The 26,387-nt window shown below is 45.0% G+C and overlaps 1 protein-coding gene across 1 annotated transcript in view; it reads left to right on the forward strand.

The window, feature by feature from the left end:
- The first annotated feature begins 1,838 nt into the window (after positions 1-1,838).
- The window catches only part of LOC147717053 (all-trans-retinol 13,14-reductase-like), a 656,600-nt gene continuing 632,051 nt past the window's right edge, over positions 1,839-26,387 (forward strand). Inside the window, exon 1 of the mRNA XM_086923956.1 lies at positions 1,839-2,004. Within this exon, the coding sequence (XP_086780082.1) occupies positions 1,839-2,004 (166 nt within the window). The remainder of the gene's footprint in view (positions 2,005-26,387) is intronic.

Below are 26,387 nucleotides of genomic sequence, written 5' to 3' on the forward strand. Positions count from 1 at the left end.
ACCAACTCAGGGAACACCTTATCATGGTTAGAGGATCTGAGTAACTTGTGCGGAACTAAGTATGCTCTAGTGGCAAGCAGTCCCGAACCTACTACCCCCCCAAATCATTGTGTAAAAAACCCAAGTGCATTAAACCCAATCAACAGCCCGCGCGATCTTACTTTACCTATCATATCCGGTGTACGAAGTACGCCTTCATCCCGCCCTGTATCTGCCAAAAGGAACTGTGATGAAGCCGAACACAACGGTAACCATCCCAAACAATCTAAATTGTGTCTAAACCCCTCACTGTCTGCCTCCATTCCCCCCCTAACTCCAGATTCGGTTGAGATTACGGAAATATTGTATGACCTAGCGCCTCCATCACAGCTGGCCTTACTGTCTCTTGTTAAACGGCTGATTAATTCCGTTGTTTCACCATTCATGGAAAAAAAACACTGCTTGGGGATAGGCTTACGAAATTAGAGGGTGCATTCCAAGTAAATTTGCCTTCTATAAAGTATCAGGTACCCTCTAAGCTCTCTCACCCACCTGTTATTGTTGAACCCCTTAAGTCATCTGCACCAAGCATTAATGCACATATTCAAATACCACCCCCCATCACACCAGTCCCAAAGGCCTCCAAAGCCCATCCAAAACGTGTTCCAGCACAGCGCAACATTGTTAGAACAGGGTCAATCAAACCACCTCATATCCACCTACCACCGGAGGCTGCCCCCTTCGTATTTGTCCTTTCGGGAGTTCCCACACTCGAACAGGGGAAAACTGAAAGCCAACAAGACCTACAAAATAAGGCTACATATTGGCTATCAAAGAATAGACCTTTGCCAGCAGACCTTGACGGTAGAATTTTAAGTGTTAGAAGGGTGGGCTGGTTGGGTCCCCTCCGAAAAGACACGCCCGGGGATTTGGTCTTAGTAAAATTTAGAAGCAGACGTATCATTCCGTACCTCCAAACCTGGCGGCGTCAAAAAGAAGACGGCCCCATAAGTACTGGGGATCTACATGACTTTTATCCCAGCTCATTATATACTTCTTCATCAAGGCCAAAGGCAGGGTCTTTTTATCCAATGGGTAGAAGCGCCTTGGAAATGAATGACAGTAACTTTTTTCCACGTAATTATCCTGACGCTGTATATAATAATCATCTTTATGGAAGATTTTATTAACTGCCTATGTGAAGGTTCAATCTAAGGAATTGGCGGGCCTGCTTAAATGCTGAATTTTGTGATAAGTGCATTTCTAACAAAGTACCTATGTTTATGGGCGAGTTACTTTTTCTTCTTTGTTTTAAATTTGTCAGTATTCTGTGTTATCATTTGCTAGTTCCACTTTTGTTGGTTTTTAATTTGTATGTTTTTAACTTGTACGCTTTTATGATTTGTATTTTCAAATCGAATAAAGCTTAATGAATTGAATTGAATAAAAGGGGGCATTTACTTCAGCAGGTGGGCAAGGGCCCATGCAATACATGCAGCAGCACTGCACATGTATCATTATAGTGCAGGTCTAAATAATACGATGGTCCCTTGGTATTGGGAAGGCAGATTACCCCCTCTCCCTATCCTAGGTAGCTGTGTGAGGAGCTGTGTGCACATTTCGCTGTTAGCGTGTATGCATAATTGAGTAAATAGAATGTGGCTGCATAGATTAAGGTTATAATGCGTCCTTGTGACTCACATATGCGCTCCCCCAGGGGAATTCGAGTTAGGCAGGGCAGCCTGGAGGAACGGGAGACTTTTGGGCTGTTCCCGCCCATTTCCCAGCTCTTTAGCCTTCATAGCTGGGACCTGGGCGTGCACCAAGCACTCACTTGTGTGTGTCGCAATCCTTGAGCCATGGCGCTCACCCTGCTGCTGCTTCTGGGCCTGGTCCTGTTCCTATTGACCTTCATCTATCACAAGTTCTTCAGCGGTGCAGGGTCGCCTTTCAATGAAGCCCACTTGGCCCCGCCCAAACCGCTGGTGACGGACCAGAAGCTCAGAGACAAGGTGCTGAAGCAGGGTAAGTACTACAAGTGCATAAGAGTTATAAGGACTTTAGTTAATGGTTTAGATTTAGAATAATAAACAAGCCATTCTTTAAAAGGAAACGCGCATGCGTCATCTGAAGATGAAGGTAAAAAGAAAAAAAAAACACTATTTACATGTATTTGTGACTTTTCTTGCGTGTGTAACAGGAACAGTACTCGTGCCAGAACACGAGCCGGCCAGTCAGTCTCAGGCGTGTCCACCCTAGACAGCGAGCTGAGAACCGCCTTGTGGCCGGACTCGATGGGCACCTCTATGATGGGAAAGGGTGCGGCCATGTGACTTGACTAAACACAGGGTCTTCCCTGGATGTAAGCTGTGAGTCCCAGGCTTGTGAAAGGGGTGTGGTCTCTGCAACCAGGGTTGGTGATAGGATTTGGGGGCACCGGGTTTACATGCTTAAAACATTCATACCATGTTTAGGCGGAGAGCACGCACACCTAGGCAGTGGTAAAGTGTCGAGTCCTAACACCAAGAAAAAGAACGTCAGAAAAAAGGGAGGTGGAAGGCAAACAGTTTGGGGATAACCCTTTAGAAAGAGCCAGGTCCAACAATTATGTTCACCACACATTGTTATTATTGCAGGAAAGGTTTCCAACAGGGCAAAGATTCTACGTCTATATACTAATTATTGTAACCTATGCACATGTGCCTTTTGCATCAGAAGACCTGCTATCTGTAAAGTGTTTACCACAGTATGAAAACTGCAGGTAGTATAATCTTTAGTACCTTCGGATCTTGGTTATTTTCACTTAAAAGTCACTCTTTGACACCCAAATACAGAAATAAGCAAGAGAAAGGTGAAGAGTCTGCTGCGAAACAACATGTGACTACGGTTTTAGCAACTTTTGATATGTTCGTATTAGAAACTCTATTTTTGCTGTAATCTATGAATTATGCAGCAGATGATGGCTCATGTGGCAATTTGTCAAAACTCATAATTATGGCCTGGTTACAGCTTTAAAATTATGAAGCCAGATGAAATGGCATCACCTTTTTTTCGTAAACTGTCGTTTTCCTCATAGCGAGCAGCATGCATGAAATCACAAGACCCACCCGGGTTACTTAATGTTCTGCTGCTGCCTCCTCCCCTGTCAGGAACACTGACTGGGCTAGTGTGAGAGCACTGCATGCTCCACACAATTGCATTCTCTGCCAACAGTGTTTAATAATTCAATACACATTAGAAATTATTAATACGTGATAGCCATTCCATTTTTAGGTCTCAAACCTAGGCATGCATGCTCTGTCTAGAACCGAGACATGCTGCATCTACTTTCAGTGGTTACAGCCTGCCCATTGCGGTTTGTGGAGGGGGGGATAAATGTAATAATAAATGGAAAAAAACGTACCTGTCCGCATGCTGGGTCCTCTGTTTCTCGGCTCCTTCTCTCCTGCCTCCGGGAGGAACAGGAAGCAGGCAGCCTCCCTCCCTCCTCTAAGCCAATCACAACGCTGCAATGGCAGCGTTGTGAGTGGTGGGGCATCTAGGGACTTACAGGGAGGTTTTTTTCTCCATGTAGGCTGCATTGCGGCCTGCATGGAGAAAGGGCAGATGCGCATGACTGATTTGGGCGGCCCGAGAGGACTGACCAAACAGTCATTCCGCTGTGAGGAGTTGGTATCCACACCACTCCTCCCCTGCCTAGCGCTGCTTGCAGAGCAGTCCCGTCCACCCGCCAGCCCGCAATCAAACCCTTCTGCTTTCTCGCAGTACGAGAAGCAGAAACATAAAATGGTAGTTATTACCATGTTATGTTTCTGCTTCTCGCACTGCGAGAAAGCAGTGGGGGGGTGCTGATCCGTCCTAGTGGAGGAACCGTCCCATGCCCATTGGCATCCCATTTGCTGGCATCATCGTCACTCCATTTCGCCTTCTCCCCATTTGTCAATGGCAGGCTTTTGTCATGCATGCCTTTCTGTGTTGAGCCTTGCCCGAGAGATCCGCCCAACAACTGTCAAACATTGTAGAGTACAGTTTAGGGACTACTTCTTATTTTTTTTGTGCCTCTGCAAGTTTATCTGTTGTTTTTCTTTAAATCATTAAGAAAATGGGGTATCTCCCAAAATAGTCAGAGGACCTGGGTATCAAATGATAAACATAAAAGTGGTCCTAGACCTATAGTTAACACTCAAAATAAATCAATTATTTGAAAAGATATTATTACATAGGAATTTTCTTGATGTATGTACAAAGAATTTTTATCCAATTGTAAATATTTAATAAATGTTGATGTTCGATATGAGCATCTTTTGGAACATTTGATGGGTACATTGTATATATATGTATAGACAAGAACATTTCCTTTTTCTGCTCAGGATTAATTCCTATGTAATAATATCTTTTCAAATAATTGATTTATTTTGAGTGTTAACTATAGGTCTAGGACCACTTTTATGTTTATGTTTTTCTTAAAATGGCATGTGTTGACTACCTTATTTTGCCATGTATCCTCCCAAATGGAATGTGTTGGTAACTCCGTCCGTCCTGAACCTCCGACTGTAAGGGCTTGAATCAAGGTACTGCAGTACACTAAGTATCTCTCTTTTTTTAAAAAATGCAGATTTATGTAGCGCAAACACCACACAAATGCATTAGAGCTCTTTACACGTGTGCCACTCACTCTACACAAGGACATGTTCCGTTTTGTAGGAACAGAGATTGTGATCACAGGATGTTGTGCTGACACCATAAGTCGAAGTCTGTTTCTCAGCTCCATAGTCGGCAGCTCTGGCCATAACTCTGCCCGTCTTAAACCTGTGACTGCAAGGACTCAGGTCATTTTTTGTTGTGTTTTGGTGAATTTAAGCACAGGAAAGAAGAAACTTTAGACAGGTATTCCCTTCTTAACATAAACCCAAATTACACTCCTCAACCCAACCCTCCTCCCTCATACCCTTACACCCTTCCTCAGTGACAGTTATTGAATCACTCAGTCATTTTAAAGCAGACAGACAATACACCAGTCTTCTTGGGTTATCATTTCACAATGTAATCTGTATCTGGCATTCTAGAATTGTCTTTGAAAACCACACAGAAAGAATGAACATCAGTTCTGTGGATCAGTTTTGATATGGTGACATAGGTGAAGCTGAACAGAGGAGCTTATCTGCAAGCACCTTGCGCGCAGGTGCGTCACTTTTAACATGGGAAAAAGTGAGGTACGGGAAGTGCAATGGGCTTGTAAATAAGCCACAAAGTGTTTATGTGCAAAAGCGTTACAGCCAAGTAGGTATTGCGAAATAAAGCGACCAGTTTCCAGCTACTGATGGCTTCTGATAACACTGATGCTCGTTGATTGCGTGATGTTTCCTTAAAAGTTTTTTTTTTTAAAGCTCAAAATATGTTTATTTAAGGAAAAAGCATATCTCAATACATCAAACAAAATGTTAAAATAAAAACACATGAATATCCTGTAAATACATGAAGAAAATAGGTATACATACAGTCAAAATTGGTCCATCTAGGCAAGAAAGATTAATAACAATAGAAAAAAGAAAATTACATAATATATAAATTGTAATACAAAGAAGAAATAATCATACATATAAAAAGTCATGACACCAAAAAGTAACCGAGGTTTGGAAACATCTTGTTGTATGGGGGTTAGGGAAGATGAACTCCGAGCACTAGCTTCAATGAATGTAGTAACAGGTAGCAACAAACACAGACGTTTCTTGGCCATAGTAATAGGGTATACAAAAGCTGTGTCTAGCCTATGGTTATAACAAATAGCATACCACCAAGCTTGATAAGATAAATTGGTAAGGTCTTTCCAATTTTGGGTAATTTGTTGAAAGACAACTGCCAATAAAAGGTCAATAATTGTTATATTAGAGGTATGATCTGACCATAATGGGGATAAACTACCTAAGAATACATTGGGAACAGAAAAAGGAAAGTGAGAGTGAAAAATTGAGTTGATTTGGGTCCAAACCTTGTTCCAAAAATCATGAACAGGTGGACATGTAAAAAGTAAGTGGCGGAGGTCTGCCTGAGGGGAGGAGCATGTCCAACAGGCATCCAGAACACATGCATATTGTTTGTGCAGAATAGCAGGAGAGAATATTAACCTATTTTAAATAAAAAAAGAGTGCTTGCGTGGTATTAGCAGCTCTCGAGGATTTCCCAATTTTACTCCAAATTTTGTTCCATAGAGTAGTTGACCAATCAACTCCAAGATCCTTCTCCCAGGAGAGTTCCACCTTGGATTTGTCTTGTGGGACGAATGAGGCTTGCAAATGGTTGTAAATAACAGAAGATTTGCAATAGGGAGTATATTTTGTCAACCAGAGGATTGAGAGGGGTAGTGAAGGAGGTAGGTGGTGTGCAACGAGCATATGCATCAAAAACAGTTCCTTTAAAATTGTGTACTTGGAGTAAAAGGAGGCTGGTAAACCGAACAGACTCTTAAGCTGCGGGAAGGACATGAATTGGTCTTGTTGATGCAGTTGGTGAACGCATATTCCCCCCTTTTTTCTCCACGCTTTCCAATAAAAAGGTTTATCACGTATCAAAATGAAATTATTATGCCATATCGTGGGACTGGAGAGAAAAGTTTCATTCATGGAATCATTAGAATGTGCGGGTTGCAGAATCTTAGATGTATATTTAAATATTGGGGTGGAAAGGTACTGTGGTTTCCATGAGAGAGATACTCCCCAAAGGAGAAGGGGGACAGAAAGGAAAGCTCAAGTTTAGCCCACAAGGGGTGTTGTGCAGGAGTATGTGAGGGCCATCTGGATGATTGTCGAAGCAAGAAAGATTTTTGATAAATGGGGAAATTAGGAAACTTAACACCACCCTCTGATTTTCGGCGGGTCAATTTGGATACGGACATACGAGATTTTTTACTGTCCCAAAGAAAGGAGGATAACAAAGAATTACTTTTTTTTTTGGTGTAAGATGTTTATTGCACTGTACATCACACAGAGAAAAATGTACATTATATTCGCCTACAACCGCGTAGGGCCGGCTACAGGTGCCCCCCACTGGGAACACTGGTGGTAGTCATACACAGCCCATCAGCCGACATCCAGCGGACCGGCGGCGTGTTATCTAATAGTCCACAGATTGGCGTAAGTGCATTACTCGCTCACAATTCGTCAGTATTCTTACATTTTTACATTTTCAGTATAACGGAATTTAAACATAACAAAATCCTACCCAACTTGTAATTCTCTTCATACTACAAACACTCTGCATCACAGCATCCTCCCTCCTCAGTACCTATACCATACAGGCTGTCACTCCACGTCCCCATCTTCAGATGTATACATTACTCGTTTTCTGCTTCTGATTCTGACGTACCATGTTCTAGTAAGTAGGCACGCAGATACCCCCAATAGTCTTTTGGCCTAGATCTTACTGGCAACTCCTCCTCGTATGTGTTGAGCGTGTCTCGACAATATACCATATCCTCTATCCAGTGCTTTACCTCCGGGGCTCTCTTGCTATTCCAGTGGAGAGACACCCTTCTCTTGGCTAACAGTAGTGCAACAGCGCAGAATTCTCGTTTCAAGGCTCTAAGCTGCGGGACAATACCCAACAGACAGACTTTCGCCTCGCACTGCACGGAAACTCCAAGCATTTCATTCAAAATGTGTATGACCTGTTCCCAGTATCCCGCCACTTTACGACAGTGCCACGCCAGATGCATGAAGTCTGCATCTTCCTGTTTACACCTACAACATTGTGAATCGTCCCTCAAGCCATATTTATACAGTCGCTGAGGCGTATGGTACACCTGGTGTAAGTACTTATAATGAATGATTTTCAGGTTACCGTTTGGTGTCAACATGCCAGTAAGCATGCAGGAGGAATCCCATTCTTCGTCAGTTAGGGGTTCCAACAGCCCTGCGCTCCATTTGTCCCTAGCCTTGTGCGTAGTACCCCCTACCGCCCCTTGTATGCTTGCATATAGCTTGGATACTATGTGAGATGCTGTGGGTGTAGTGAGGAGCAGTCGTAGGGGTTCAAGTGCTTTTGGCTCTTCAGGGTGTGTAGGGTAGTGCTCCTGGAGTGCCCTCTGCAGCCTGTAGTAGTTAAATCTGAAAAGTGGAGGCGGGTTGCTAATGTATTGTAATTTGTCCAGAGTCTGGAATTCACCTCCTACATATAAGTCCCCCAGTGTATCTATGCCAACCCGCTTAAACAGATCCATTCCAACCCGCTCTTGTGTTACCGATAGGGCCGGGTGATGCGCTAGTGGAAGTGGGGGTGCATAAAGTGGTAGGCTATCCGCTGCTTTACCCATCAGTCTCCATGCTTCCGTGGTGGTGTTGACCGGATTGATGTCGTGATCATGCAACTTAGGGCGTTTATGCGTCAATATGCTGGTTAGCGGGACTGGGTCAGCATCACCCGCTTCTACAGCCACATGTGTCATGAAGGGTATGTCGTGGTACCAGAAGTGTGCAAATTGCGCCTGAGCGCACAAGTAATATAAGTAGAAGTCTGAAACTTTGAAACCCCCCCTAGCATACGGCAGTGTCATGGTGCGCAGCTCCATCCTCGCCTGTTTTCCCGCCCAAAGCAAATTTAGCACCAGTGTGCTTATATTACGGAATACTGCGGCTGGAGGTTTTATCGGAATATTGTTAAATAAATACAGGAACTTCGGTAGAAGTACCATTTTGATGATCGCTGCCCTGTCTGCCAAGGATAGCGGAAGTCTATTCCATCTTTTAATTTTGTCCTCAAGGGACGCTATGGTACGCCCGTAATTAGTCCGAATGACCAATTCAGGGTCTCTATGAAACCATATGCCTAAATATTTTGTTGGTTCCTCCTGCCATTCCAGCGGGTAGTCCAATTGTGTCGGTCGTGTGCTGTCCGTCAGTGCGAGAACAAGGGATTTATTCCAATTGATCTGTAATCCAGATTGCTGGCCAAACTTTATGTATTCTCTTAGAAGCGGATTTAAGTGCTGCTCAGGATTCTTAACATACAGCACCATGTCATCCGCATAGAGCGAGATGTGTATTGGCCGGGAGGGCATTTGAAGCGCCGAGCAGTGGTGGTGTTGTCGGATTTTACATGCCAGAGGTTCCAAGATTAATGCGAAGAGCATCGGTGAGAGTGGGCACCCCTGCCGAGTACCCCTGCATATTTGAATTGGTTCCGATACGTACCTATTTACTCTGATGCGTGCAGTTAAATTTGTGTATAGCATTGATATCCAACCCAGAAAGATCCGCGGAAATCCCATACGCACCAGTACTGCCTGGATAAAGGGCCAGCCAATAGTGTCAAACGCCTTGGCAGCGTCGAGCAACACTGCCACTGCTTTCGTCTCCGGGGCCAAATAGTGCGCTAATGCGAACAAAGTGCGGGTGTTATGCGTGGTGGCCCTATCAGGGATGAAGCCAGATTGATCGGGCCTTATTAATAACGGCATAAATGGTTTCAGCCTATCCGCCAGCAGACTAGCAATGATTTTTGTATCCACATTTAAAAGCGAAAGGGGGCGATACGAATCACACTTATCCTCCTCCTTTCCCGGTTTTAGCAATGCTATGAGCAAGGCTTCTCTCAAAGACGCTGGTAGCGTCTGGCCTCATGCGCCTCCCCATATAGTTGCACTAATTGCGGGGCAAGCAAGTCTGCATATGTTTTATAGAATTCAGTTACGAAGCCATCTGGCCCTGGTGCCTTGTTATTAGGTAGACGCCTTATGGTGTCTATAGCTTCCTCTACAGTGATTGGGCACTCTAAATATTTCCTATGCCCATCAGCTAGCCACGCCAGTTCTATATCCTCCATATATCTCAATAATTCAGCTTGTGATGGTGACGGGCGCGCCTGATAGAGTGTGCCATACGCGTTCATGAATTCCCTCAGTATCCCCTTGACATCTGTGATCACCTCTCCGGTGTCAGTACAAATGGACATTACATTTTGCGGTGTTTTACCTGAGCATATTTTAGCTGCCAGTTCCCTGCCCGGCCTGCCCCCCTCACCATAACGCCTAGCAGTGGCCCGCTTAGTCACATACGTAAGCTCATCAGTTGCAAATTTGGCATGCTCCGTCAGCAGCGTTTGAATGTCCCCCAGTATTTTAGTGTCTCCCGACTGGGTGTACGTCTGTTCCAGCGTTTGAATGGCTGTCTCTCGCGTGGTTAGTTGCCGTCGGATGTCCTTGAGGATGCCTGAGGCTGTGCTGATACAGATTCCCCTTATCGTGGCCTTAAAGGCCTCCCACAGTAAACCCTTGTCCTCTGTCGTCGGGCCGTTCAGGTCAAAGTAATCCACTATTGCTTTATGTATGGTGGTAGTGTATACAGGATCACATAATGCAGCTGCATTAAAGCGCCAAGTCAAGGGTGGCGGGTCATAGTGTGGGATAAGAACCTCCAGCATCACCGGGTTGTGGTCAGACAATGTTCGTGGTAGGTGTGTGATATTTACAACCCAAGTATGTACCTCTTGTGTACCCAGCCAGCAGTCCAGCCTGGACCAACTGTTGTTTGCCGCGTTTATGTGCGTTACTGTTGTCACCCCCGGGTTGCGCGCTCTCCACAAATCTACCATATGTAGGTCCCCCATGGCGTCGAGCAGCATTGTCCTGGCATTCCCATGTTGTTCCAAAGTGTGTGTTGCTCTATCTAAAGTGTCACGCAGCGTAACATTGAAGTCCCCACCCCATATCACGTGAGTCGTCTGTAGATCAGCGATGGTGTGCCATACCTTGCCGAAGAACCCCGGGTCATCTACGTTAGGGCCATATGTGTTTACCAACAGTAGCCTTTGACGTCTGATCGTGCCCGCTACAATAACACTCCTCCCGTCAGTGTCCCTGTGTATGCCCGTAATCTCAAAGTGTGTCCCCTTTCGTACTAAGATGCTCACCCCCCTAGAGTAAGATGAGTATCTCAAATTTGTTACAGATTCTGCCCATTTCGCACCTAGTGTGGTTGTGCCGTCCCGTGCCAAGTGTGTTTCCTGTAAGAAAACAATGTTAACATTTAAACGGTCAAAATAAGCAAACAATCGCCTAATCTTTTTCGGGTTGCATAGCCCCCGCACATTCCAAGTGAGAAATTTCAGTGTACTATTGCGTGCCATGAGCATGCGTGTGGATAAGTTGTATACATTTCAGGCATTGCGCCTGCTTCCAGCAGTGTGTGTGCGTTGTTACACATTGTAGTACAGCCGACAGCGACAGTGGTATACGTAGAATGAAAGCATTTTTCATATGATAATACACGACTAAGGAGTTCGCCATGCTTCTCAGACACAGAGGTTGTAGTTGATTAGATCCTGACTTCCCTTCCCTCCCCCCACCCACTTTAGCACCCAAACTTTGCCAAAGCCATCCCTGAACAACCATTAACTTAGGTAGCAAACATGTCTCGGGGTACACCCTCAGGGGGGTATCACCAGGTTCACACATCTCCATCCACATGGCGGATGTGGACAGACGCATGCGTACTTATCACTATATAATATACGCGTAATCTCCTCCAACCCCCCAACCCCCTTATGGCGGTTTGTAGCATTTGAGATGACATTAATACAGTCCTCCATACCCACCACTATACAGTGTCTTAGGTTATCCAATATGTGGAAACATTCTATGGACATTGGCTCATACGCTAGAGAAACTGCACAACGGCAGGTCCAGTCAAAGCATTTGCTAGGGGCATTCGGCCCAACTCTACCATCAGCTGGTCCATTCAGCGCCCCACCTCATTTTCAGCACGCCAGATACTCACAGCTCGATAGTCTCTGTGGCGGTTCAGCTTTATCAAGGTCCATACTCACAGTAAGTTCGTACCAGCTTCTCCGAGCCATTGTTCAACGCGTCCGCGGCTTCCGTGCCGCGCAGCAGTTCCCGCTGTTGGCTACAGCTTCTGCCAGCTTGTCTCCGTCGTGTGAGTAGCACAGTCCAAGCCCGCCCGAAACAGATTCGATCATTCCACATCGCTTGTTGGTTCATTGCGATCGCATGATTTCCTTCGCTTTCCTAGTTGCTTAACATACTCCTGTGCCGCTTGCATCGTCTGAAGTATGACCGTTTTCGCCAGACGTGATTTTGAGCTTCGCTGGATACAGCATGGCGTATTCCAGACCCAGCTCCCTCAGCTTCTTTTTCACCGGGGCGAATTCCTTCCGAGCTAGTTGTACTGCCATGGTGTGATCTGGGTAGAACTCCAGAGTGTTACCCTGATGGGTGACCTTGCCCATTTCTCTGGCCAGCCTTAAGATTGTGTCTCTGTCCCTGTAATTGAGCATGTGGGCAATGACCATGCGTGGGGCAGCCCCCGGCTTCGGGACGGGCGCCAGCGAACGATGGGCACGTTCCACCAGGAACACCGTGGACAGTTTTTCAGAGCCAAAGATCTCCCTCATCAGTGCCTCGATGTAGTTCTCCATCTTTCCTGTGTTCGTGGATTCCGGCAGGCCCGAAATCCGGACGTTATTGCGCCTGGACCTGGCTTCCTGGTCCTCCACCCTGGCACGTAGGCTCTCCACCGTTTTTTCCAGGCCACTGCAGGCCTTTGCCGTGGTTCTTTGGCCATCCTCTACCGTTGAAATTCGCTGCTCGGCCTCCACAATGCGTTCATCATGTTTTCAATTTTCGCCGTCATATTGTCCACCCTCTGCACCACGTTATCCAATTTACCGTTCATCTCTTGCAGGCTCTGCTGGATAGCCCTCAGTACCGCTTCCATGCCCGTGTTTTCGGTTAGTTCTTGGCCACCATCCGCCTCCGGGTCCGTCACGGTGTTCTTCCCTTGTTTCCGAGCTTCGAACTGGAGCTTGGTCTGTTGCCTGTCTGGTTTCCCCATGTCGGTGCGTGGCTTTGGCGAACCGTGTCCGGTCGTCCCAGTGCTGTTAGGTTTCGGTGGACAGACCGTGGAGCTGGCGTGGTGTGTCGCTGCTGCAGCCCCCCACCTGGCCGTGCACGTCGTCATCGGCTGGTAAGCGCAGGTGTGGGTATTGTTGGCGGTTCAGCGCTGTACTGTTGCACTGTGCGTCACTTGTCGAGGATCCCGTGGGGCATAGCAAGAACAGATCCCTGCACCTCCTCACCTCTCACTGGGGATAGAGGCTCTCTTGTCTCGGCAGGGATGGTGTGCACCTCAGGGCCAGAGTGCGCGTGTTTGTGGTGCAGCTTCGGGCAGCTCATGTAGCATGCTTCCCCTTTGCCCCGTGTGGGTCACAGCCCTCCTCTCTCACCTCGCGGTGCACACCATCAGATCGCCGCCCAGGGGTCCGCCGCTCAGCACAGTCAGCCACATGGGCAAGAAGCCCTTCGTTCTTTCACGCTTCCAGCGCTCCCCGCAGTCCCCAGGTGTCAAGGGGAAACACTACCGTGCCTCTCACGATGGTCTGCTGCCGCCGGTCATTTGAGTTCCAAGGGCGCCGCCATCTTGCATCCAGTGGAACGCATGGCAAAGCGCAGCTCCTCCGCTTCTACCTGTGGTCTCCGTTTGTCCCGCAGCCTTATACAGTGGTCAGCGCCCTCAGACCTTGTGGCGCCGGGTCCGCATACCGTCCCAATTCACTTGTGCGTCCATTTAGCACCGATCTTCCGATCCTCCCGAGCGGCCATTTTAGATCGCCGCGGTCTGCCTCACGTTATTTCGGTCGGATCTCTTGCAAGCAGCCCATTTGGAGTCACCTCCTTGCCATACCGACTTGGGTCCCGAGTTCCGATGCCCAATACTCGGTGTATGTCCGCGTTTGCAGGGGTTTTTAGGGGTCAAAGGCCGCCAAGTCCGCGACCGTCCGGCGGAGCTGACTCTCTAGTCAGCCATACCGCAGTGCGCCCTCTAGCGCCCCCCCCCCCCAAAAGAATTACTTTTTGGGAAAAATTTTGAAGGGTTGGATAATGGAATGTTAGATATGGTATAAAGAACTATGGGGGACAGCATCATTTGTATGGTGTCAACACGGCCCCACCATGACAGGTACAAAGGATGCCATTTAGTCGTTAAAGTCGATATTCTCTGTATGCAATTATCCATGCATCTGGAGATTGTATTTGAGATGGAGGGAGTGAAGTGAAGACCCAGGTACTTAATATATTGAGGACACCAAGCGAAGATTGAAAGAGCAAAATTATCCTTAAAGGTATATTTTGTCAGGGGTAATATTTCACATTTATCTATATTTAATTTATATAAAAAAACAGCTGCAAAGGAATCTATTTCATAAAAAAATGCAGGAACAGAGGATTAGGGTTGGGAGATAAATAGCAGTATACCATCAGCATATGCTGCCAATTTAATATGAGTGTCGTTAAAGTTAAAACCTTTAATATCCTTATTCTGTCGGATCCGCAAAAGAAATGGTTCTAAGGCAATATTAAAGAGAAATGGAGATAGCGGACAACCTTAGCGAATACCTCTCCCCAAGGTGAAAAAGAAGAGGACACACCATTGGCGGACACTGCTGCCCTTGGGTTAGAATATAAGAGAGAAATTAAGGAGATTATCTTAGGTCCAAACCCAAACCACTTGAGAATTTGGAAAAGATACGACCATTCCCCTCTGTCAAACGCTTTCTCAGTGTCTAATGCTATAGCAGCCAAAGGATGTGTAGCATTTGAGGATTTGGATAAAATGTCAAAAAACAAGCAGGTATTATCTGTGATAAAACGTCCTCTAACAAAGCCTGATTGTTCCAAGCCGAACAAGTCAGGAAGGTGTGAATCTAATCGAAAAGCTAAAGACTTGAAAAAAATGTTATAGTCGACATGACTAAAGAAATGGGCCGAAAGTTTTTACAGTATCTCAAGTCTTTCCCCTCCTTGGGAATAAGGCATATGTGAGCTTCAGAGAAAGAACCAGAAGATTTACCCGAGATTAAAAAGGAATTCAACAATATACGTAATTTTGGAATTATTAAAGAGGCAAAATGAGAAAAAAATTTGACTGTAAACCCATCCGGGCTGAGGGCTTTATCTTTTTTAAGTGCCAAGAGTGCAGTGTGGAGTTCTTTTTGTGTAAGGTCTAATTCTAAGTAAGAAACATCAGGTTGAGAAGAGGGAGTTCGGTGTATGTCGGATAGAAATCGAGATATATGCTGTTCTGTGGGAGATGCTTCTGAGGTGTAGAGCGTTTGATAAAAATTAAAAAATGTGTGTAACATTTCATCATCTGTATATTTCAATTCCTGTTGAGCACTCATAATAGAATCTATATTTAGCAATTTAACATGCTATGCTTAACTTTCAAATAGTTGGCTAGGACTTTGCCACCATTGTTCTGTGCACCATAGAACTTTGCGCTGGATTTAAGTAGGTAAGTAGAAGCATTATTTTTTGACTCTTTGTTGAATAAAAATTTAACATTAATAAGTCCTGACTAACAATTTTTTGATCTAGATGAGTAAAAAGAATGTTCAAGTCTTTTAATCTTAGCTAGAAGAGACTTGATAAGTTCTGTTGACTTTTTGCGTTTTTTAGAGACATATCCAATAATAAAGTCTCTAGCTGCTGCCTTAAAGGCATCCCAAATCACGTGGAGAGGAAGATCATCGGTTTGAATGAATGAAAAATATTCGTTAAAAAATGAGGTAAATGAGCAAACAAAAGATTTAACCAAGAGAAGGGAGTTGTTGAAATGCCACTTCTGCGGAGAGCAAGATTTCTGTAAAATTTCAAATTTCATAATGATGAGAGCATGATCAGAGATTAGGATGGATCCGATCTCTGCTGCCATCAGGGCCTGTGATAAGTTATGAGGAATGAAAAAATAATCCAATCTTGACTGGGTATGGTGAGTTGGAGAATAATAGGTGTACTCTTTAGTGGTGGGATTACACAATCTCCAGGCATTAATGGGCTTGTATTGTGTAACAGTTTGTACAGATGTTTTGTGGGCCTTATGAGGAAAAAAGGAGACCATAAAGTTATGATCTAAGAAAGGGTCATATACTTGATTACAGTCACCTGTGAGCATGAAATTCTCATCAATACATTCTGCAAGTTGCTGTGCTAAGATCGACCAAAAAGAAGGATCGCCAGCAGTGGGTGCATTGACATTTAACAGGGAGATTGGAACTTTATCAATCATAAGTTTAGTAAATAACCATTGACTGTTCTCATCAGAGCATTGTGAAAACTCTTTGACAGAAAGTGATTTACGGCACAGAGTAAGAATCCCATTTCGATTGCCATCACCTGGTGAGTAATAAAGCTCGAAAATACAAATGTGCGGAGGGTCAGGAGGGGAAATAGTTTAACGACCTGTCTAATCATGCCCCTTGCAATAACGTGAAAAAACAAACAGAGAAGACCAGGTCAGGGGTGGTGTACTGGCTTGAATGGTGAGAGGGAATCACACGGACACAAATGTGAAACAGTGTATTGAGTCCTGCTGGGCTGAAAAAAATCCCATCAGACCACCCATTTGGCGGCATTTCATCATATGGGAATAAGTAGTTGCTCCAAACACCGCCTAAACCTTCAAGTGACGGTGCATATATGGAGAGCGGCAAATTCAGCCACAGTAGTGCTCAAGAAATAATGTGGAAAAGAGTGCAGTGCTGTTGAAAAGAGTGCTTGCTAAAATTGGCTATCTAGATTGAAGAAACCGCTTACAGAAATAAGTCTAGGTGTCAAGATTAAAAACACGCCTAGTAGTGGGTGAGTAGGACTACATTATGGCGCTGTACAGAGTGGTCGACTAGTTTCAGCTAGAAGGAGTATTGCTCCAGCTTTCCTCAGGACCTTGAAAAACATAATAAGCTACTGCAAAACAGTGTGGTAGTTGTATACACATGTAAGAGGGAATAAGTTGTATCAATGTAATATAATATACTTAAGAGAGTCATATCTGCCCCTCAAAACTTGGAACCCCAGTGTCCACTGATCACAGGAATAATCTTCTTCCTGTCAAAAAATAAAAGATAAACAATACTATGTATCCATTAACACACATGAATCCATATAACACCACACACACCACCAAAACAGAAAACACCTGCAAGAACAATTTGCGTTCTGCACAACAATGAAGCATATTAGCTTGACCACTAAGAGGCATTTCCTGATAGTGATACTCACCCAGCTTTGTGTGGGTGAAGACCTCACCTCGCCCGGCAACTGCTCGGGAAATTGAGGCCCCGCTCTGATGTGTAAAGAAAAGGACACAGTTAGTGCACCATCCTTCTGTGTCCAGCCAAATCGCTTTACACACACTAAACCCAATTGAAGTGTGATGGACTCCTATCTATCCCGCCAAAAAACTCCCTCCGTCACTTTACCACCACAGTTTATGGTAGAATAATGCCCTGCGGGAGAGACCTGAGATGACAAAAAGGGGGTCTGCCAAATGCTAATAAGATATATAGTCCTGGGTACCTGTGGTAAATAAATGCCCTAGGTGGGAAAACTAAAATCTTATTAGTGTTGTTGGCACACATATGTTACCCAGTGACCAGTGCTGTGTACAACACAGAATACTATGTTGTATAACAAAGAAAGGTATTATGGTAAGGTCCTGCAGGCCCCATAAGAGGTGACTGCAGACGGACCCGAGAAACAGTCTGGGAGTATTGCTATAACCAGAAATAGAAAACACTCGCTACTGGTACTCCTCATATAATAGGCAAAAGCGCTACAGGTTAGTCTAAGTACGCTCTCTAAGCTTACCTGTCCGTCAGTACCCAACGCTCCGATCCGAGCGGAAGGGGAGGCGCCGATGGGTCCAACCGGTCCGTTTTTATATTGAGGCTGTTTTACTCGTCAGCCAATTGAGGCAGACATTAAGGCCATATGATTACCAATCAAATGTGTCTCAGTGCGTGCACTCACCTCCATTGGTAAGAGGCGAGTTAATTAGAAACCGGGCTGAGCCCGATTTTGCGGTCCTGGCACTGATCAGGAAACGCATGCGCGGAAGTGTTCAGAGAAAACACTATACCCTCGCGCATGCGCTAAGCTGAATGGAGGCGTCGATAACAAAGTTGATAAGTAAAGTACAGAACCCATCGAATCTAAGTAATTCGACGGCGCTAAGAGTCACACAATGTGCCTGCACTAGATGGGGGAACAGGGGAAACCCTCCTGATTGCCACAGAAATCATGTGGTCAAACCACAGTGGATCACCACGGTATCCAAAGTGGAATAGTGATCGACCATATGTATACATAGAATGTCAGGTCGATACAATACATGAAATAGTGGGAGTGCCAGTAAGAGAAGTATATCTGGTTTAGGCAGAATGCTCAAACCGGTTCGATATTCGGTAAATGTAAAAAAAAAATTGTAAAAAAGTGCTATGACACAAAGGAGTGTTGAAGTAAAATGTTGCCAAAGTAAATGCAACATGCCACAGCACTGAAAGGATATTCAGAGGCTGGCTCAACATAGGTAAACCACTGTTGGGAATGAGCGGGGGGAGGCAGGCGGCAGGCAGACGGAGTCACACACAAAAAAATATGGGGGAGCTAAATGATGTAAACTAAGGATGAGTTTACATCTTAAAAGTATAGACCCGCAACTGGACGTTGCTCTAAATACTGAAAATACAAATGTGCGGAGGGTCAGGAGGGGAAATAGTTTAACGACCTGTCTAATCATGCCCCTTGCAATAACGTGAAAAAACAAACAGAGAAGACCAGGTCAGGGGTGGTGTACTGGCTTGAATGGTGAGAGGGAATCACACGGACACAAATGTGAAACAGTGTATTGAGTCCTGCTGGGCTGAAAAAAATCCCATCAGACCACCCATTTGGCGGCATTTCATCATATGGGAATAAGTAGTTGCTCCAAACACCGCCTAAACCTTCAAGTGGCGGTGCATATATGGAGAGCGGCAAATTCAGCCACAGTAGTGCTCAAGAAATATTGTGGAAAATTGGAGGTGAGTGCACGCACTGAGACACATTTGATTGGTAATTATATGGCCTTAATGTCTGCCTCAATTGGCTGACGAGTAAAACAGCCTCGATATAAAAACAGACCGGTTGGACCCATCGGCGCCTCCCCTTCCGCTCGGATCGGAGCGTTGGGTACCGACGGACAGGTAAGCTTAGAGAGCGTACTAAGACTAACCTGTAGCGCTTTTGCCTATTATATGAGGAGTACCAGTAGCGAGTGTTTTCTATTTCTGGTTATAGCAATACTCCCAGACTGTTTCTCGGGTCCGTCTGCAGTCACCTCTTATGGGGCCTGCAGGACCTTACCATAATACCTTTCTTTGTTATACAACATAGTATTCTGTGTTGTACACAGCACTGGTCACTGGGTAACATATGTGTGCCAACGACACTAATATGATTTTGGTTTTCCCACCTAGGGCATTTATTTACCACAGGTACCCAGGACTATATATCTTATTAGCATTTGGCAGACCCCCTTTTTGTCATCTCAGGTCTCTCCCGCAGGGCATTATTCTACCATAAACTGTGGTGGTAAAGTGACGGAGGGAGTTTTTTGGCGGGATAGATAGGAGTCCATCACACTTCAATTGGGTTTAGTGTGTGTAAAGCGATTTGGCTGGACACAGAAGGATGGTGCACTAACTGTGTCCTTTTCTTTACACATCAGAGCGGGGCCTCAATTTCCCGAGCAGTTGCCGGGCGAGGTGAGGTCTTCACCCACACAAAGCTGGGTGAGTATCACTATCAGAAAATGCCTCTTAGTGGTCAAGCTAATATGCTTCATTGTTGTGCAGAACGCAAATTGTTCTTGCAGGTGTTTTCTGTTTTGGTGGTGTGTGTGGTGTGATATGGATTCATGTGTGTTAATGGATACATAGTATTGTTTATCTTTTGTTTTTTGACAGGAAGAAGATTATTCCTGTGATCAGTGGACACTGGGGTTCCAAGTTTTGAGGGGCAGATATGACTCTCTTAAGTATATTATATTACATTGATACAACTTATTCCCTCTTACATGTGTATACACCTACCACACTGTTTTGCAGTAGCTTATTATGTTTTTCAAGGTCCTGATGAAAGCTGGAGCAATACTCCTTCTAGCTGAAACTAGTCGACCACTCTGTACAGCGCCATAATGTAGTCCTACTCACCCACTACTAGGCGTGTTTTTAATCTTGACACCTAGACTTATTTCTGTAAGCGGTTCCTTCAATCTAGGTAGCCAATTTTAGCAAGCACTCTTTTCAACAGCACTGCACTCTTTTCCACATTATTTCTTGAGCACTACTGTGGCTGAATTTGCCGCTCTCCATATATGCACCGTCACTTGAAGGTTTAGGCGGTGTTTGGAGCAACTACTTATTCCCATATGATGAAATGCCGCCAAATGGGTGGTCTGATGGGATTTTTTTCAGCCCAGCAGGACTCAATACACTGTTTCACATTTGTGTCCGTGTGATTCCCTCTCACCATTCAAGCCAGTACACCACCCCTGACTGGTCTTCTCTGTTTGTTTTTTCAGAGTAATAAAGCTCCCCAACCCAGCCTCTTTTCAATTTAATGGACTCCTCTGCAGTTATATGAGACTCCTGCACTCATGCTAAACCTGCACCGAGCTTGGCTAGATGGGTAAGGACCCATTGTCGTTTAGTGGGAGACTGGAGTCCTTTCACATTCCAAGATACAATGTTTAGAGACATATGTAATATGACAGGGCAAGTATGAAACCAAAAACAATAAGAAGATACAGATGAAAGGATATAAACCAAAAGATAGACCAACTAACTGCAATAAGGACCAATTTTGTAAAAAAGCATTATAAAAAAGAAAAATATAAAAAACTTGCATGTGACAAATGGAGAATGCTAAAAAGGAATACATTATGCACAATATTGAGGCAAGCAAAATGAGCTAGGAAAATGCCAAAGAAAGAAAGATAAGAAAGAAGATAAAGAGTAAAAGGTAAGAAGTAGGAAAAAGAGAAAGACAAATTAGGGACAAATGGTAATGAATAAGTTGAGAAAAATTAAGGTACTACTGAAAGAAGGGAGAGAAAAAAGTAGAAGGAAACGGTACCTAGAATGACCCCAAAACATAGAAGAGGTGGGGAGGGATGAGGCCCCATGGAGAGATGACACGTCCGGACTCCACAGGGTAAGGCGACACAATTTTGGGAAAGGCAAGCACAAAGGGTAATGTGAAGAGGAACATGCGGGGAAGAAAGAGAAGTTAATTATACAGCTACAACATAATAAAAATATAAACGATTATTAAGAATTACATTAATGTTATACTTCTTGAAAACTAACACTAAATCAAAAGGAGTAGATCATAACAATATAAAGACTATTAAGTAGTCAATGAACTAGATGAAAAACGTCAGTGGAATAGGAACTTGAGTTTATGTTTAGAGATCCTGCGAGAAGAGAAGCATCAGGGACGAGATTTCGAGATTTCCCTCCTGTCTGGGCAATTGACGTTCAAAATCATTTTGAGTTCAATCGGATCTTCATAGGTAACGGTATTATTGCTAAAAGTTACTTTGAACAACCAATGATGAAATAAGCCAAGTTGTGCACCAATAGAACGCAAAGCAGGTCTCATAGAAAGAAATCATTTTCTTCTATCTTCCGTGTGCTTTGCATAATCCTGCGAGAAGTAAAGTTGGTTTCCTGAGGATGAGATGCGCTTCAAAGAATGAACTGCAGCCAAAACCTTGAGGGGGTCTGTGTACTCTAAAAAATAAAGTATAACACCTCGTGGTTTATGTGGAACAGATGGCGAAGAGTGTAGAGGGCCCAGCCTGTGAGCAAGTTGAATGTTCAAAACGGTGGTCTCCGACAACTTGAGCACTGTCGGCAAAAAGCATTTGAAAAAAGCTATGGGATCCGACCATTCTGAACCTTCCGGCAGTCCGTAAATACGTAAATTATTCCTTCTATTCCTGTTTTCAAGGTTTTCAATCTGCTTCTGGGAAGATGCAACCTGTGATTGAAGGGCTATCACCTGAGCGCAAGTCGAACTCAAGAAGTCCACACAATGTTCTACAGCTGTGATTCTCTCTTCCATTTTCGTCCATCCATTGGTTAAGACTATCTTTGAATTAATCTCCTCCACAAAGGGACGTAGTGCCTGTATTTCTTCCCGAAGGATGTCTAAGGAGATTGATGAAGATTGCTTTGGAGGTGATGGCGGGTCTTTTTTCAACCGCTTGGTTGACACTTTGGAAATTGTGACGGAAGAGGCAGAATCACATTTTGGAGATGAGGTCATAGGGTCCTCCATTTTGAGACAGTGAGTGTAGAAGTGTGCTCGGGAAGCAGATGAATGATTTGCAGAAGGCACCAGTAATTTAACTGATTTCAGTCTGCCCATATAAATTAGCTACGCAAGTATTCTCGACTAGAATGAAAGAATAGATTAAGAAGGTACAGACTTCACAACAGGTAAATAAAAGCAAATGCTTGAGACCTCCATCAGCTAAATGTTGGGAAAAAACGCACTCAATAGCTGAAAGGATTGTCATATGCAAATAACTATAAGAAGCGTGCAATACTTGAGAAATGGATACATTGAGATATGCAGGAATAAAATAAATGTATCACATATGGGAAATGTACTCTTGAGACCTTTAGTTTAAGGAGGAGGTCTTAATTAACCCTGGGCGGAGTTGGCGGAGTGGGGCTTCGCGGAGCTACGCGAAGTGGGCGAGAAACTACGCCCACCTCCGCACTCCGCGTAGCCCCACTCCGCAAACACCACTGGCCGCCAGCCCCGCCACCCGCCTCCCTCCCGCCCTCCCTAAATACTTTAAATTAAAGGAATCAATTAATTTAAAACGCACTTACCTTGCCCGCCGCTGCCCGCTGCGTCCCCGGGGCTCGCTATCTTCCGTCTTCCGTCTTCTTTATTAATGCGCATGCGCGGGCGGCCGCGCATGCGCATTTCTCACGAGAAAATGCGCATGCGCGGCCGCCCGCGCATGCGCATTAGTAAAGAAGACGGAAGACGGAAGATAGCGAGCCCCGGGGACGCGGCGGGCAGCGGCGGGCAAGGTAAGTGCGTTTTAAATTAATTGATTCCTTTAATTTAAAGTATTTAGAGAGGGCGGGAGGGAGGCGGGTGGCGGCCAGCTACGCTCCGTCTGCGGAGCGTGCGTAGTGCCGCCTGGCTACGCCCGCTCCGCAAAATGCGGAGTAGGCGGCACTACGCACACTCCATGCACGGAGCGTAGCTGGCCGCCCACCCCTAGTCTTAATTATCAAGAAATGTCATATGAAAAATAAAATAATGTCCCAAATGCCAACAATAACAAAATACATAAGCACTTTAAAAAAAAAACAGAAGAAAAACAGCACCAAAATTGGAAGCCTCTCTGCAGTGATAATCCTATCCGGAAAATAGGTGCAGGCAAAACACATTCGCGCAATAATGTACATGAGAGATCCTTCAAACGAAGACTCTGTGAGGCTAAAATGGCAGCTAATTGCTGAGGTGGAGAAGAAGAGTTTGCATCAGAAGCGGTACTGGTATATTAAACATTCAAAGGGTGAGGCTGCCTAATAGTTGTGCGCAACTCCGTGCACTGGGGTTGAGGATATCATATTACATGAATAAACAAAGCCACGAGGAAAGAGAATCTCCTCATGTTCCGTGACAAAATGGCGGGCGCCATATACTGCGGTGAATAAAAGAAAGCGTTTCCTCCCATGACAGGAATCACTCTTCTGGAAACCGACTGGAAACCGATTGTACTCCGACATCCACAACAGTAATTTCGCCGGTTCTCTTCACAGGAAAATCATCGGAAATCCCTTATCTGCGCTGTCGACACTGGGAGCTCTACGGAGCCGCCGTCATCCTCTGTGGACGCTAGCCACACCCCCCCTTATAAGGGTTTTTACTAGACGCAACCTAACTGCATTTCTTTTCTCCTCCGCCTGCCTTTTACTATACAGTGTTCTGCAGTACAAAGGATATCTGTGATGGTTATAACCAAATAGCTAACATAATATTCTGTGTTCCCTTATAATTATTATTATTATTATTAATCGGGTTTTGTAAAGCGCAAACAACCCGGAGGCCTCGTAGCGCTAAGTACAGTCATACTGAAAGGAAAGAGATTAAATGAACAGATGCGTTTTCAAAGCCTTCCGGAATTTTAGAAGGCTAGGTTCACTGCGAAGGGAGGTGGGCAGGGAATTCCATTCTTTCGCGGCATTCCAAGAGAAGGAGCATCCGCCCCATCTAGTCCGTCTGACTTTACTGACCGTAGCCAGAAAAGCAGTGCTGGATCTTAGGGATCTGTGAGGAAGATAGGGTTTCGCCAAGGAACAGATCATAGTAGGGGCGTTCTTCCACATAGCTTTGTGCATAAAGCAAAGAGATTTAAATAGTACTCTAGCCTTGACAGGGAGCCAGTGCAGTTTCCTCCGGGCAATGGTGGCAGACTCTCGTTTGTTGAGGCCCAGCAGGAGGCGAACTGCAGCATTCTGGATCACCTGTAACTTTTTGATTGTAAATGCGGGGGCACCTAAATATAGCGAGTTCCCGTAATCCAGACGGGACAGGATAATGGCTTGGACCATTATTCTGCGGGCTTCAAAGGGAAGAAGAGGCAGCACTTTCCTCAGCATACGCATTAGCCCAAAGCATGTGGCAAAAAGAATGGTAGCCTGCTGCATAAAGCTGAGGTTGGAATCTAGCCAAATGCCTAAGCTCTTTATGTGGCATTTCGGTTGGGGTGTGGGCCCCATGCAAGGTGGCCAATCTGACAGAGGGCTGGGAATGGTTGGGTTACCCAGCACCATGAGCTCAGTTTTCTCGCCATTTAATTTCAAATGCGAGGTGGCCATCCATTGAGCTACCGCTACCAAACAGTTACTTAGGTTGGACGGGGAGGGATTTGCTTGATTCATGGATACAATTAATTGTGTATCATCGGCGTACGTTATTATATCTATGCCGAAAGAGAGTACTATGTCGGCTAGTGGCTGCATATAAATATTAAAAAGGGTAGGGCTCAGTGAGGAGCCCTGAGGTACGCCTTGATCCAGGGGCCAAACTTTGGAGTGAGTAGTGCCCTCAACTACCCTGAAAGATCGATTCTCCAGGAATGACTGGAGCCACTGCATGGCCTTCCCAGAAATTCCGATCTGACTGAGGCGGAAAAGAAGAATATTGGTGTTAACAGTGTCGAAGGCGGCACTGAGGTCAAGCAACATAATTGCTGCAGTGCCGCCTTGATCCATTTGCTTCCTGGCCAGCTCAGTTACCGCCAGGAGGGCCGCCTCAGTTCCCAATTTTGGGCGAAAGCCCGCTTGAGAGTCGTGGAGGAGATGATGGTTCTCTAAAAATTGAGTAATGGATGAATTGACATGTATTTCTAGGAGTTTGCTGATCCACGGAAGGAGGGAAATAGGCCGATAGTTGGCCATATTCCCTGGATCTAAAGTGGGTTTCTTCAGCAAAGCCCTGACCTGAGCACATTTCCATGCAGTAGGTACTGAACCTGTGGAAATGGATGAGTTTAATATACTGAGAATGACAGGTTTGATAATATTCTCAATTTTTATTAACTGATAGGGAGGGGCAGGGTCTGTGGGAGATCCGGATTTTATTTTCATCATAATGGTTGCAAGTGAGTTCTCGTCCAGCAGTGGAAACTCATCTAATTTTGGAGTCGTGACGTTAGGTATGCTGGTTCCAGTATCTTGGGATAGATTAGGAGAGCTAAATGCAGAGGCAATTTTTTGTATTTTGTTGTGGAAGTATTCGGCTTGACTTTCACAGCGGGCCTGAGCAGTGCTCGGGTCAGCAAGGACCAAGGGGATATCAACCAGGAATTTTGCTATTTGGAAGATTTCTCTAGAAGAGTTGGAGGCAGTTAGAATTTTTTCCTCGAAGTATAAGGTTTTGGTTCGTCTGATTTCTAATTTATATTTTTTAATGGCTTCAAGGTGTGTGGTTTTGTCTTCCTTACTACGGGAAATCCTCCAATTTCTTTTGAATCTTCTGCATACCCTTTTTAGTTCCTTAAGTTCAGGAGTGAACCAAGGTGAGTCCTTGGACTTAGTTTTTTCTTTGAGAACTTTGATAGGTGCGATGGAGTCCAAGGCTGTACACAGCCATTTGATGTAGTTCTCGTATTGTACTGCAGGGTCTGTTGCCCTTTGGAGGGGGGCGGCCGAGAGTAAATTGGCCCAATGGACTGGGGAGACTTTGGACCAGTCTCTTCCGAGAAGGGTTGAACGGGGAGAGGACTGAGTTGGCGTGGCTGTAGTCCACTGAATAGGTATTAGACAGTGGTCTGTCCAAGTAAGAGGTAATGGGGTCCCTACTTCTAGTCTGTTATCATTGCTAAAAACACCGTCAAGAAGGTGGCCCTTTTCATGCGTAGGCACAAAGCCTTTCTGAGTGATCTGGAGGGCTGCCATACTGTCCAGAAATGCTTTAGCCATGGGGTTGCTAGGATCATCTAAATGAATATTTATATCTCCTAACACAATCCCTATAT

This window comes from Lissotriton vulgaris, chromosome 5 (assembly GCF_964263255.1).
Source record: "Lissotriton vulgaris chromosome 5, aLisVul1.2, whole genome shotgun sequence".
In the NCBI taxonomy this organism is placed as follows: Eukaryota; Metazoa; Chordata; class Amphibia; order Caudata; family Salamandridae; genus Lissotriton; species Lissotriton vulgaris.